Here is a 14,021-nt window from a genome sequence, read left to right as displayed (position 1 = left end):
TTGTGAAATGTAATTTCTCTCATTTTACCTCCATTTCCCCCATTTTCCAGTACAATCTCCTTTCCACCTCTATTTTTATATTATAACAGTTAAGTCACATTATACATGCACTCTCTATGTATAATCATAACAAAAATATAGTTCTCAAGAGTTCTTTTTCCTTTTTATGCTTCTCTTGAATTCTATATTTGGAGGTCAAATTTTTTGTTCAGCTCTGGTCTTTCCATCAGAAATAAATGGAATTCACCTGTTTCATTGAATATCCATCTTCAGTTTAGCTGGATAGTTTATTCTTGGCTCCATTCCAAATTCCTTTGCCTTTCAGAATATCAGATTCCAGGCCCTTTAGATCCTTTAAAGTCAAAGTTGCTAGGTCCTGAGTAATCCTGATTGTGGCTCCTCAGTATTTGAATTATTTCTTTCTGGCTGCTTGTAATATTTTTTCCTTGGTCTGATAGTTCTGAAATTTAACCTTGATATCTCTTGGAATTTTCATTTGGGGGTCTCTTTCAAGAGGTTATTGGTGAATTCTTTCAATGGCTGTTTTATCTTCTGGTTCCAGAACATCAGGGAAGTTTCTATTTACTGAAAGATAATGTCCAGGTTCTTTTTTTGTGGTGTTTTTCAGGAAGTCCAATAATCTTTAGATTGTCTTTCCAAGATCTATTTTCCAGATCAGTTGTTTTCCCAAGTAGGCATTTTACATTTTCTTCTATTTTTTCATTTTTTAAAACACTTTGTTTGACTGATTCTTGATGTTTCATTGAATTATTCATTTCCATTTGTTCAGTTCTAATTTTTAGTGAATTATTTTCTTCATTTACTTTTTTTAGTTGTTTTTTTCTATCTGGCCAATTGAATTTTTAAATGAGTTGTTTTTTCATGGATTTTTTTTTTTTCATTTCAAAAATTCTGTTTTTCAAGGAGTTGTGTTTTTTTTTTCCCATTTCACAAATTCTCTTTTTCATGGAGTTGTTTTCTTTTTCCATTTCCATTTTCCAATAGTCAAATTTATTTTGTAAAGAGTTGTATGCTTTTTCCGATTCGCTAAATCTATTTTGTAAGAAATGTTCTTCAGATAATTTCTGTGTTTCATTTTCCAAACCCTCTTGCAAAATTTTCATTTCTTTCCCCTATTTTTCTTCTAGCTCTCTTTTAAGATCATTTTAAATTTTTTCCAATAGAGTCTTGTGAAATGGGAACCAATTTATATCATCTTTGGGGCTTCATATGGAGATGATCTGCTTTTTTGTGTCCTCAGAGTTTGAAATCTGTTCGTCTCTTTCACCATAAAAACTAACTATGGTTAGAGTTCTTTTTGCTTTTTTTGCTCCTTTTTTAAAATAAAAAGTTGAAGTCTGCTTTTAGGACAAGAGAGAGATTGTCCAAGCTTCCTTGGACAGTAGCTGTTCTGGATCAGTGCTCACTGACTTCTGGTGCTGGATGGTGTGGGAGTCCCATGAAATTCTGGCATTTCAGGATTCACTCTTCCTTTTGTGTCTGTGTTGGATTTTTAAAATAACTAGTCTGCTGATATACTGGCTTGCAACCAGGGCAGAGTAGCCAACACTGCTATAGATTCCTCTTCATAGTTTCTCCAGAGTGTGGAGCCCACATCACCCTTTGATTGTTCACGCTTATACTTGACTTAGTGCACTTTCCTTGTTGCCCAATTGAAACAGACCTTTTCTGGAGATCTTTAAAATTATCTTCTGCTGGTAATTTGTTACACTCCCAATATTTATGGATTCTATCAGTCCAGAATTAATTCAGAGGCTGGATTTGCTGTATGTATGAGGGTTGTGGGAAGAGCCAATTTGGCTCCACCCCCTATATTTTTAGTTTTTAAAAAAAAAAGTTTAAATTCCATTTTTTCTCTCTCCTTTTAGTCCCTCCTTCATACACTCAGAAGGCAAGTAATATGATACTCATTATACATGTGAAATAATACAGAAGATATTTCTGTATTAGCTATTTATATTGGAAGTAAAAGCAAGAAAAATAAAGTGACAAAATGATACTTCAGTTTGTACTTGGAATTCTTCAATTGTTTTCACTTTTCTCTTTGAAAATAGACAGCAATTTTCCTCATGAAATGTTTTGCATCTTTATATTGATCAAATCAAGTCTCTCACAGTTAATCAGCCCTATAAATTTATATTACTATGTACAATGATTTTCTGTTTCAAATCATTTCACTTTGTATCAAATCATATAGGTTTCAGGTTTTCTGAAACCATCCCCTTTGTCATTTAAAAAACACTTATTTATCCCCCTCCCATTTACAGCAATTTTATTTTTTCCCAATTATTTGTAAAAGTAGTTTTTACACTTTTATAACATTTTTCATTCCAAATTTTCCTTTCTTCATCCTTTTTCTGAATCCTCCCCAAGACAGCAACCAATCTGATACAGTTTATGCACATATAATTAAATATATTTCTACATTAGACATGTTCTGAAAAAAGAATTAGAACAAAAGAGAAAAACCACAAAAAAGAAAAAAACAACAAAAAAGTTAAAATAGTATGTTTTGTTCTGCATTCATTCAGAGATTGGGTTGGGGCTGAGGCCAGGGCCAGAACTAGGCCTTAGTCTAGAGCTATGCTGGCATGGCCCACACTGGTACTGCATGCTGGACTCCCACTCTGGTTTCACAGATTTTTTCCGCTGACCTTCTAAGTTGTCTTCAGTTGGAAAATGTTCTGCTCTATCTTTTGGGCATTCTGATGCTCTAAAATTTGTTTAGAGTCATTTAAAGGAATTTTGGGTTTGGAGGAGAGGTTGGGTGAATTCCCATCTTTATTCCATTATCTTGGTTCTGCCTCTTTGATTGCTTTCATAAGGAAAACTTGTGAACCATTAACTACAATATCCTTCTCTATATTGATATTATAGCTACAATTTTCTGGCTATTATAGCTGAAAAATCCATGACAAAATGAGCAGCTTCCTCAGGCTGAAGTTCTTCCTCCACAGCTACTTTGGCCCCTGAAAAAAAGAAAAAGTCTAAGCACCAACTGCAAGGCCATTCTAAAACGGTATAAGTCACTAATGTTTATGTCTCAGTTATATAATATTTTTCTAGTATCCTCCAAACTGTTATGAGGCATCATTATACATGTGAAATAATACAGAAGATATTTCTGTATTAGCTATTTATATTGGAAGTAAAAGCAAGAAAAATAAAGTGACAAAATGATACTTCAGTTTGTACTTGGAATTCTTCAATTGTTTTCACTTTTCTCTTTGAAAATAGACAGCAATTTTCCTCATGAAATGTTTTGCATCTTTATATTGATCAAATCAAATCTCTCACAGTTAATCAGCCCTATAAATTTATATTACTATGTACAATGATTTTCTGTTTCAAATCATTTCACTTTGTATCAAATCATATAGGTTTCAGGTTTTCTGAAACCATCCCCTTTGTCATTTAAAAAACACTTATTTATTTATTTAAATATTTAAAAAACAGGGAGTCAATAGAACAATTGACAGGATTTAAAATGTGGTCCAGAAATTCTAATCCCAGTCTCAGAAACAAGTATTCACTACTTCTCAATTCTACTTATCTCTTCTTAAAGTCTCCACCTTCAGTCATTTATGAAAATAGGAGCCTTGGAAATAATAAATGGCACCTTCACATGTATATTTCATGATCAAAATCCTGGAATTCCTAGAAATGCTTTCTAAATTTTCCATGGTGATATCATCAGTCCTATATGAGTCATCAGGAGTGAATAATGATCATCAGGATAGATGGGTATGAAAAGGCATCTTGTTCCTTTATAGATATGGAATTTGGGAAGAAAACAAAGCTCTTCATTAATCATACAAGACAAAAAAGTTTTTGATCTAAATTCTAGATAACAGCATAGGTTCTATGCAATTAACCTAGAAATCTCGTGTGACCTATAAGGAAGTGTTTCACCTTGCTTCATGAAATTTTTTTCATCCTTTGTTAATAAAGCCCACCATGAGTCAAGTAATGGTGTACAAAAATGAATAATGCACTAAGATGTTGAGGTCAGGCTGTCATGATGAACCAGAATTTGAACAAGGCAAGATGATAACACAAACTTTGATTTTAGAAGGGGAAAATCCTAAAAGAACAAGGAAAAGTATTTTCTCTCAGTAGTAAAATAAATTAATTTATGTTCACTTTTGCATCATGATGAATAAGAACAAGAAAGTCATCCAGAATTTTTTTGGAGCAGGTGTTCATGTGGGGTATAGAAGAGGCTTGAGGGACAGGGAGTTTTTTAAATGCAAGTCAGTCCTTGCCATGGAAAGAAAGCTAGAAGATCCTTTCTCTGAGACCATGGTGAGCTCCTGTTGTGGCTCCATCTATTCTGACCAGAGCTGTGGCCAGAATATCTGTGAAGAAGAGTGCTGTGCTCCCAGCTACTGCAGACCCAGATGCTGCCAGTCTGTGTGCTGCCAACTAACTTGCTGCCAAACTAGTTGTTTCCACCCAACTTGCTGTGTGTCCAATTGCTGCCAGTCGTGCTGCCCCATGAGTTGCTGCCGTCCAACCTGATGCCAGATCACTTGCTACAGAACCATGTGCTGTCACCCCAGCTGCTGTGTATCTAGTTGCTGCAGACCAAGGTGCTGCCAGTCTGTTTGCTGCCAAACCACATGTCGCTGCCCAACTTGCTGCCACCCCAGTTGCTGTGTCCAGCTGCTATCAGCTCTGCTGCCGCCCCAGCTGCTGCCAGATCACCTGTTGTAGAACTACCTGTTGTCACCCAACCTGCTGTGGCTCCCCCTGCTGCTGAGCACCCAAACATGGATTATCTATCAGTATTGATTCGGATGATTCCAAAGAATAGAATATTTCTAGAGAAATATTCCACCAACTCTAGGACCTCTTATTGGAATTCCAAACTATAGCACAGTACTGGCAAGGAAGATCAGAATAAGAATGCTTCTTCCCAGAATTTCATAAGTATCACCAAAGCAAGAAGTATTAATTCTAGATTTAACCTAATAATAATTTTGTCATGTATCTTTTCTCATGTATTTTTAATAAAAATATTATCTTTCCAGAGTTGAAATCCATGCGGTATTGAATGTATTCTGAGTTTATGAAAGTTTAATGTTTGAAGTTATTTCCACACATATTCAGTAGTGATTTTTAAAGTTTCTTTGATATGAGAGAATTCAGATATAAGATCCATGATCCATCCCTCAGAGATTTCAATTTGCAGTAAAATTGGCAGGTAAGGTTTGGAGAAAAGCTATTCTTACTCAAGAACAAATAATTTTTTTTCTTTTTTATTTGTAAATTATTTTATTATTTAATGTTTTTCACCATAAAATTCCCTCTCACCATCCATCAAACTCCCAACTACAGAGAAAAAAAGAAATACAATATTCATTACACATATGAAATCATGGAAAACACATTTCCACATTAGCCATGTTTTAGGGTAAGGGTAAACAAAAAGAAAAGCACTGAAAGACTTGCTTCAATCTGCACTTAAAGTTCATTGGTTAGATCTAGAAGAGAATAGCATTTTTCATCATAATTTCTAAGTGTTGTGGATCATTGCATTGATCAGAGTTAATTAATCCTTCAAAGCTATTTCTGATTAAAATGTTGCCCTTACTCTGTACATTGTTCTCCTGATCCTGATCACAGCTCATCACTTATCCTACTCCTCCCTTCACTGTAATATGTTTTTAATGCCTCTTAATATGAAATAATTTTCATCATTTTACTTTTCCCTTTCTTGTGTTTATGGAAGTTTGAAATACTTTTATTGAATTGAATGACTATTTTTTTCTCTTGAAGCCTTACACTCAATATTGCTTGTTACATGATTTTTAGTTGTCATTTTAGCTCAGTTGTCTTCCTGAACATTATGTTCTATGACCTCTGGTTCTTTAATGTTGTAAATGCCATGTTCTATGTAATCCTTTTAAAGACTCCCAGATATTTGAATTATTTCTTTCTGGCCAATTACAGTATTTCTAGCTTGATCAAATAGTTCTAAAATTTGTCCATGCTTCCTTAGATTTTTATTTGGAATCTTTTCCCCGAGATGATTGGTGGATTTTTTCAATGTATATATTGCTCTCTAATTCTAGGACATCTGGGCAGTTTTTCCTTGATAATTTCTTGGAAGATGCCATTTGATTATGGCTCTCAAGTAGTCTGATAATTCTGATATCAACTCTTCTGGATCTATTTTTAAGTTCAGTTGTTTTTTCTATGAGGTATTTCATTATTTTGAATTTGTTTGGTTAATGTTTGATGTCTCATGAAGTTATTTGCTTCCGCTTGCCTAATTTTAACTTTGAGAGTATGTTTTCTTCAATTAGCATTTATACTTTCTTTTCCATATGGCCAATTATACTCTTTAAGGAGATATTTTCTTCAGTCGAATTTTTTATCTTCTCCATTTGACCAGTTCAATTTTTTAAAGCAGTTTTTCAAGCCATTGATTCTTTTTTCATGATTTCCTCACATCATTTTCGTTACTTTTCCCAATCTTTTTTTTATCTTTTATATGACTTTAAAGCTTAAAAAAACCTTTCCCCTTAGTTGTTTCTAAGTTGATTATTCTCAAGTTTGCTTATTTCACATGAAGAGACATGAAAGACCAGCTAGAGTAAGTGATGAGCATCCCTTGAGTCTTGCTCTCATCAGTATTAGCTTGAAGAAGGAATAATAAACAAAATTTAATAAATCTTTTACCTGACAGGGAAGTAAGAGGAATGAGATTAAGTAAAAGGGATGGGAACTAATAGAAGAAAGCACAGATCAGAGGAGGTGGCAGACAAAAGTAAAACACTGGTAAAGGGGGGAAAGAGTGAAAGGAAAAGAGAGGAATAGAATGGAAGCAAATATGTAGGTAGTAAACACAACTGTGACTGTGAATGGGATAAACTATTCTATAAAATGAAATTACACAGCAAATTACATAAAAAAGTAGAATGTGTTGTTTACAAGAAACACATTTGAAGTAAAGAGACACACAGAATAAAGATAAAAGGATGAAATAGAATCCATTATGCTTCAGCTGAAGGAAAAAAATACAGAGATAGGCAAAATAAATCTAATAACATGAGATAAGGAAGGAAACTACAGCTTGGTAAAAAGTTGTTATAGAAAATGGAGCGAGAATTTTTCTTTTTCTTCCCAGGTTATTTTTATCTTTCTAAATCTGATTTTTCTTGTGCAAGAAGAGAACTGTATGAATAGTTTATCTCTCAGACTTGTGGAGGAGAAAGAAATTTGTGACCAAAGATGAACTAGAGACCATTACTGATCACAGAATAGAAAATTTCGATTACATCAAATTAAAAAGCCTTTGTACAAATAAAACTAATGCAAACAAGATTAGAAGGGAAGCAACAAACTGGGAAAACATTTTCACAGTTAAAGGTTCTGATAAAGGCCTCATTTCCAAAATATATAGAGAACTGACTCAAATTTATAAGAAATCAAGCCATTCTCCAATTGATAAATGGTCAAAGGATATGAACAGACAATTTTCAGAGGATGAGATTGAAACTATTACCACTCATATGAAAGAGTGTTCCAAATCATTATTGATCAGAGAAATGCAAATTAAGACAACTCTGAGATACCACCACACACCTGTCAGATTGGCTAAGATGACAGGAAAAAATAATGATGAATGTTGGAGGGGATGCGGGAAAACTGGGACACTAATGCATTGTTGGTGGAGTTGTGAACGAATCCAACCATTCTGGAGAGCAATCTGGAATTATGCCCAAAAAATTATCAAAATGTGCATATCCTTTGATCCAGCAGTGTTTCTATTGGGCTTATATCCCAAAGAAATACTAAAGAAGGGAAAGGGACCTGTATGTGCCAAAATGTTTGTAGCAGCCCTGTTTGTAGTGGCTAGAAACTGGAAAATGAATGGATGCCCATCAATTGGAGAATGGCTGGGTAAATTGTGGTATATGAATGTTATGGAATATTATTGTTCTGTAAGAAATGACCAGCAGGATGAATACAGAGAGGCTTGGAGAGACCTTCATGAACTGATGCTAAGTGAAATGAGCAGAACCAGGAGATCATTATACACTTCGACAACGATATTGTATGAGGACATATTTTGATGGAAGTGGATTTCTTTGACAAAGAGACCTGAGTTTCAATTGATAAATGACGGACAAAAGCAGCTACACCCAAAGAAAGAACACTGGGAAACGAATGTGAACTATCTACATTTTTGTTTTTCTTCCCGGATTATTTATACCTTCTGAATCCAATTCTCCCTACGCAACAAGAGAACTGTTCGGTTCTGCAAACATATATTGTATCTAGGATATACTGCAACATATCCAACATATAAAGGACTGCTTGCCATCTAGGGGAGGGGGTGGAGGGAGGGAGGGGAAAAAAATCGGAACAGAAATGAGTGTCAATATAATGTAATTATTAAATAAAAAAACTTAAAAAAAAAAAAAAAGAAGAGAACTGTATGGATGTGTACACATATATTGTATTTAAGATATGCTTTAACATGTTTAACATGTATGAGGCTTCCTGCCATCTAGGGGAGGAGGTGGAGGGAAGAAAGGGAAAAGTTGGAACAGAAGTGATTGCAAAAGATAATATCGAAAAATTACCCATGCATATGTTCTGTCAATTAAAAAAAAATAAAATGAGGCAAGAATCAATACTAAACATATATGAACCAAGTAAATCTGCACTCAAGCTCTTAAAGGAAAACGTAAATGAATTACAGGAAGAAATAGATAGCAAAATTATACTAGTAGGTGACCTTAACTCTCTCCTCTCTGAAGTTAATAAATCTCTCCAAAAATAAATAAGAAAGAAATTAAGGAAGTAAACAGAATAGAAAAGTTCAATATGGAAAACCTTTGGAGAAAAAAATGACTGGAAACAATGGAATATATCTTTTCTCAACAGTATCTTTCACCAACACAAAGATATCCCATTGAATCCATAATAGATAATTTTGATTATGTTAAGTCATGAAGTTTTTGTACAAACAAAATTAATGCAGACAAGATTAGAAGAGAAGCAATAAGCTGGGGAAAGATCAAGGGTTCTGATAAAGGCCTCATTTCTAAAATATATGGAGAATTGACTCAACTTTACAAGAATTCAAGCCATTCTCCAATTGATAAATGGTCAAAGCATATGAACAGATGATTTTCAGATGAAGAAATTTAAAACATTTCTAGTCATATGAAAAAGTGCTCTAAATCACTATTGATCAGAGAAATGCAAATTAAGACTATTCTGAGGTAACACTATCTCTAATTGGCTAAGGTGACAGGAAAAGATGACAAATGTTGGAAGAGATGTCGGAAAATTGGGACACTAATACATTGTTGGTAGAATTACAAACTGATCCAACCATTCTGGAGAGCAATTTGGAACTATGCCCAAAGGGCTATCAGAATGTTCGTACCTTTGAATCCAATAATGTTTCTAATGGGCTTATATCCCAAAGAGGTCTTAAAAGAGGAAAGGGACTCACATGTGCAAAATGTTTGTGGCAGCTCTTTTGTAGTGGCAAGAAACTGGAAAATGATGGATGCCCATCAGTTGGAGAATGGCTGAATAAGTTATGGTATATGAATGCTATGGAATTTTATTGTTTTATAAGAAATGATCAGCAGGATAACTTTAGAGAGAGGTCTGGGGGGACTTACATGAACTGATGCTAAGTGAAATGAGCAGAACTAGTACACAGCAATAGCAAGATTATACAATGATCAGTTCTGATAGAGGTGACTCTTTTCAACAATGAGATAATTCAGGCCAGTTCCAATGATCTTGTGATGAAGAGACCTATCTACACCCAGAGAGAGGGCTATGGGAACTGAAGGTGAATCACAACATAGCATTTTCACTCTTTTTGTTGTTTTTGCTTGCATTTTATTTTCTTTCTCATTTTTTTCCTTTTTGATCTAATTTTTCTTGTGCAGCAAGATAATTGTATAAGCATGTACACATATATTGGATTTAATTTATATTTTTACCATATTTAACATAGATTGGATTACTTGCCATCTAGGGGAGGGAGTTATAGGAATGGGGAGGGGAATTAGGAACACAAGATTTTGCAATGGTCAATGTAGAAAAATTATCCATGCATATGTTTTGAAAATAAAATATTTTAATAAAAATATTTTGCCCAATTATATATCAAGAAACCTGATGATCTAAACAAAAGCAATGAATGTTCAAGAAAATACAAACTACCTAGATTAGCAATCAGGAAACAAAAGCCTTAAATAATCCTATCTTAGAAAAAGAAATTGAACAAACTATTAAATACTCCCTCCAAAAAAATAACACAAGGCTAGATATGTTCATGAGTGAATTCTATTAAATACTTAAAGACCAATTAATTCCAATACTATGTAAACTATTTGGAAAAATAGATGGAGAAGCCCTACCAAATTCTTTTTATAACACTGATATCGTGTTGAAACCTGAAGTAGGAAAATCCAGAACAGAGAAAGAAAAGTATACACAAATTTCTTTGTATTGATGCAAAATTTTTAAACAAAATACTAACAGGGAGATTACAGCAATATATGATAAGGATTATACACTGTTACTAGGTGAAATTTATAATAGGAAATCAGGGTTGGTTTAATATAAGGAAAATCATCAACATAATTGACAGTATCAGTAAGAAATCCAATAGAAATCATATAATCATCTCAGTAGATGCTGAAAAAGCTTTTGTATTAACAAAATACAGCACCCATTCCTATTATAGACACTCAAAAGCATGGGAATAAAGGGAGAATTCCTTGAAACTATAAGCAGTATGTGTTTAAAATAACCAGCATTATCTTTCATGGGCATAAGTTAGAAGTCTTCCCAATAAGATCAGAGATGAAGCGAGGATTTCCATTATCAACACTATTATTCAATATAGTCTTGGCAACATTAGCTTCAGAACTAAGAAAAATAAAAGAAATTGAAGGAATTAGAATAATTAATGAGGTATAAAAATATCACTATGGGCAGATGGTATGATGATGTACTCAGACAGCCCTAACTTATCAAATTAAAATTACTTGACATAATAAACAATTTTAGCAAAGTTGTAGGATATGGGAAAAACCCACATATATTACTGGAATTTCTACGTATTAACCACAAAGCCAATCAGCAAGAAATAGAAAAATTCTATGTAAAATAACTATAAATGAAATAAAATACTTAGGACAAACCTGTCATGACAAACCCAGGAGCTATATGAATACAATTACAAAGCACTTTTCACACAAATAAAGGCAGATCTAAACAACTGAAAATCTTAATTACTAATGAAAAGGCTAAGATAATATAATAAAAATGACAATTCTGCCTAAACTAATTTATTTATTCAGTAGCTTACATTCAAATTTTCAAAAAACAAACAAACAAACAAACAAAAACACCATCTGATAGAGCTAAAAAAAAAAACTCATCTGAATGAACAAAAGGTCAAGAATATTGAGGTACTTTATGAAAAAATACAAAGGAAGGTGGTCCAAGATAATCAGATCTCAAATTGTTATAAAGTAGTTAACCATCAAACCCTATTTGGTACTGGCTAAGAAATAGAATTAATGGATCAATTAAGCAAACTTGATACAAAAGACACAGTAATTAATGACAAAAGAAACCTAATATTTGATAAATCCCCAAACCCTACACTTTTGGAATAATAGGTCACTATTTGACAAAAACTGATGGAAAAACTGGAAAACAATAAAACACAAACTAGGTACAAACCAACTTCTCCCACCTTATATAAGATCAAAATAAGCAAATGATTTAAGTATAAAGGGTGACACCATAAGCAAATTAGAAGAACAAGCAATAGTCTATTTGTAAGACCTATAGGAAGAAGAAAAATTCATGACCAAACAAGTAATAGATAGAATTACAAAATGCAAAGTAGATAAATTAGGATAAAAAACCAGTGCAACAAAGATTAGAAGAAAACTAGAAATTTGGGGAGCAATCTTTACAGCAAGTGCAGCTGATGTAGATTTCATTTCACCAGTATATGGAGAACTGAGTCAAATTTATAATAATACAAGTCATTCCTCAATTGATAAATGCCAAAGGATGTGAACAGGCAGTTTTTAGAAATCAAAGGTATCCATAGTTGTATGAAGAAATGCTCTGAATAACTTTTGATTAGAGAAATATGCATTAAAATAATTCTGAGATATAATCTCACACCTGTAAGATTGACAAATGTAACAAAAAAAAAAATGAAAGTGATAAATGTTGGAGAGGATGTGGGAAAATTAGGATACTAATGCCCTGGTGGTAGAGTTTTGAACAGATCCAACTATTTTGAAAAACAATTTGAAACTGTTCCTAAAAGACAACCAAATGGTGATCTCTTTTGACTTGTAGATATCATTTCTTGATCTGTGACCCAGAGAACATAAAAATGTTTTTGGAAAAACTAGTATGAAGTGATACCAAGTGAAATTACCAATACCGGGAAAATACTGTACTCTGTAGCAGCAACATTGTGTCATAATCAAATATAATTGACTATGCTTTTCTCAGAAACACAATGATCCAAGACAAATACAAAGAAATCAGGAAGGAAAGTGCTATCCATAGAAGATAAAGAACTGATGCAACTTGAATGCAGATGGAAACATATTTTTTCACTGACTTTTTTTCTTTCTCATGGGTTTTTTATTTTGATGTGTTTTTTCTTTTATAACTCTTACTAATATGGAAATACATTTTACATGATAGCACCTGTATAAACTGTATAAAACTGTTTATCATCTTCAGAAGAAGGAAGGCAAAGAGAAAAATTTGGAATTCAAAATCTTGGAAAAATTAATGCTAAAAATTTCTTGACACATAACTGGTAGAAAAATAAAATATTATTAATAGTTGGAAGAAAGGAGAATGAGAAGAAAGCACACAAACACATCAACTGTAGATTATATTGTCAAGGAGTTTAATCATGAGAAGAAAGAAAAAATAATATGATAGGTAGTTCAGGGAGAGATTTTTTATGATAATAAACACTGATATGTTTGTAGGCATCAATGAAGCAGACATCAGCTAAAGAGTAATTGAAAACAACTAGAAATTTGTTGGAGAGGGTAGGAGGGAATATGATCACTTGTTTATACAGTGTTTTCCCTTGTCCTGAAGGTTCAACTTTTCATGTAAGATTTAATCTAAAGAGGAGAAAGTGGGGGTTGTAAATGAGTGTTATGAGATGAAAAGAAAGTTCTTAGTGAATAGCCTCATTTTTTTTTTTGTCAGAGACACATAAGGCAAGATTTTCATTTGAGAAATTGGAGGAAGAGGAATTATAAACTGTTTAGGGTTGATGTAAATGTTTGGGGGGGGGGAATCTAGAAGCTATCTGTCTAGGTCTAATATAAGAAGACATGCAAAATATTGATACATGGTTATCAAATGACAAATGATTGTGAGCTATCAGTTATGAACAAGAAAGATATAAACCTCTGGTTGCTAGAAGGGATCTTAAAAGGATGCTTAAAGAGATCTTATTTAACCTGACTTGGAATAAAATATCAGGTAAATGAAATCTTACTCTTTGAAGAATCGCTGGTATCTTAGCATTGAAATAATGTAATGATGTTGAAGTGTTACCTTGAATCAATTTGATTACTCTGGCCAAAAAAGCTAAAGTGATAGATACTACAATTTCGACTATAGATAATAATGTACAATAACATTTAAAAATGTTACATCTGACTAATTTCTCATCCATTACTTAATGAAAATTTAAGTGTATTTTCAAAATAGATAGATAAAACAATTTATAAAAATCTATTTTACAGTCAACTACAAAGTCCATTCCATAATTGTAGCAGGAATATATTGAATATTCTTGATTAAAAACTTTACTGGCTTCCCAAGCACAAGGGATATATTTAATAATGGGATACATAATTGATCTTGGAGCTAATTGACACTTAAATAAAAAAGAATGTAAAAAATAAATTAAGTATTTTATATATGTCTCCCAAATCAAATAG

The 14,021-nt window shown here is 32.9% G+C and overlaps 1 protein-coding gene across 1 annotated transcript in view; it reads right to left on the bottom strand.

Annotated features, from left to right (window-relative positions):
* The window catches only part of LOC127561345 (uncharacterized), a 39,520-nt gene that overhangs the window by 20,368 nt on the left and 5,131 nt on the right, over positions 1–14,021 (bottom strand). Inside the window, exon 2 of the mRNA XM_051996620.1 lies at positions 4,603–4,779. Within this exon, the coding sequence (XP_051852580.1) occupies positions 4,603–4,779 (177 nt within the window). The remainder of the gene's footprint in view (positions 1–4,602; positions 4,780–14,021) is intronic.

Source organism: Antechinus flavipes, chromosome 4, assembly GCF_016432865.1.
Source record: "Antechinus flavipes isolate AdamAnt ecotype Samford, QLD, Australia chromosome 4, AdamAnt_v2, whole genome shotgun sequence".
Classification (NCBI taxonomy): Eukaryota; Metazoa; Chordata; class Mammalia; order Dasyuromorphia; family Dasyuridae; genus Antechinus; species Antechinus flavipes.
Note: the sequence above shows the minus strand (reverse complement) of the source record. Positions and strands in the feature narration are given on the sequence as shown.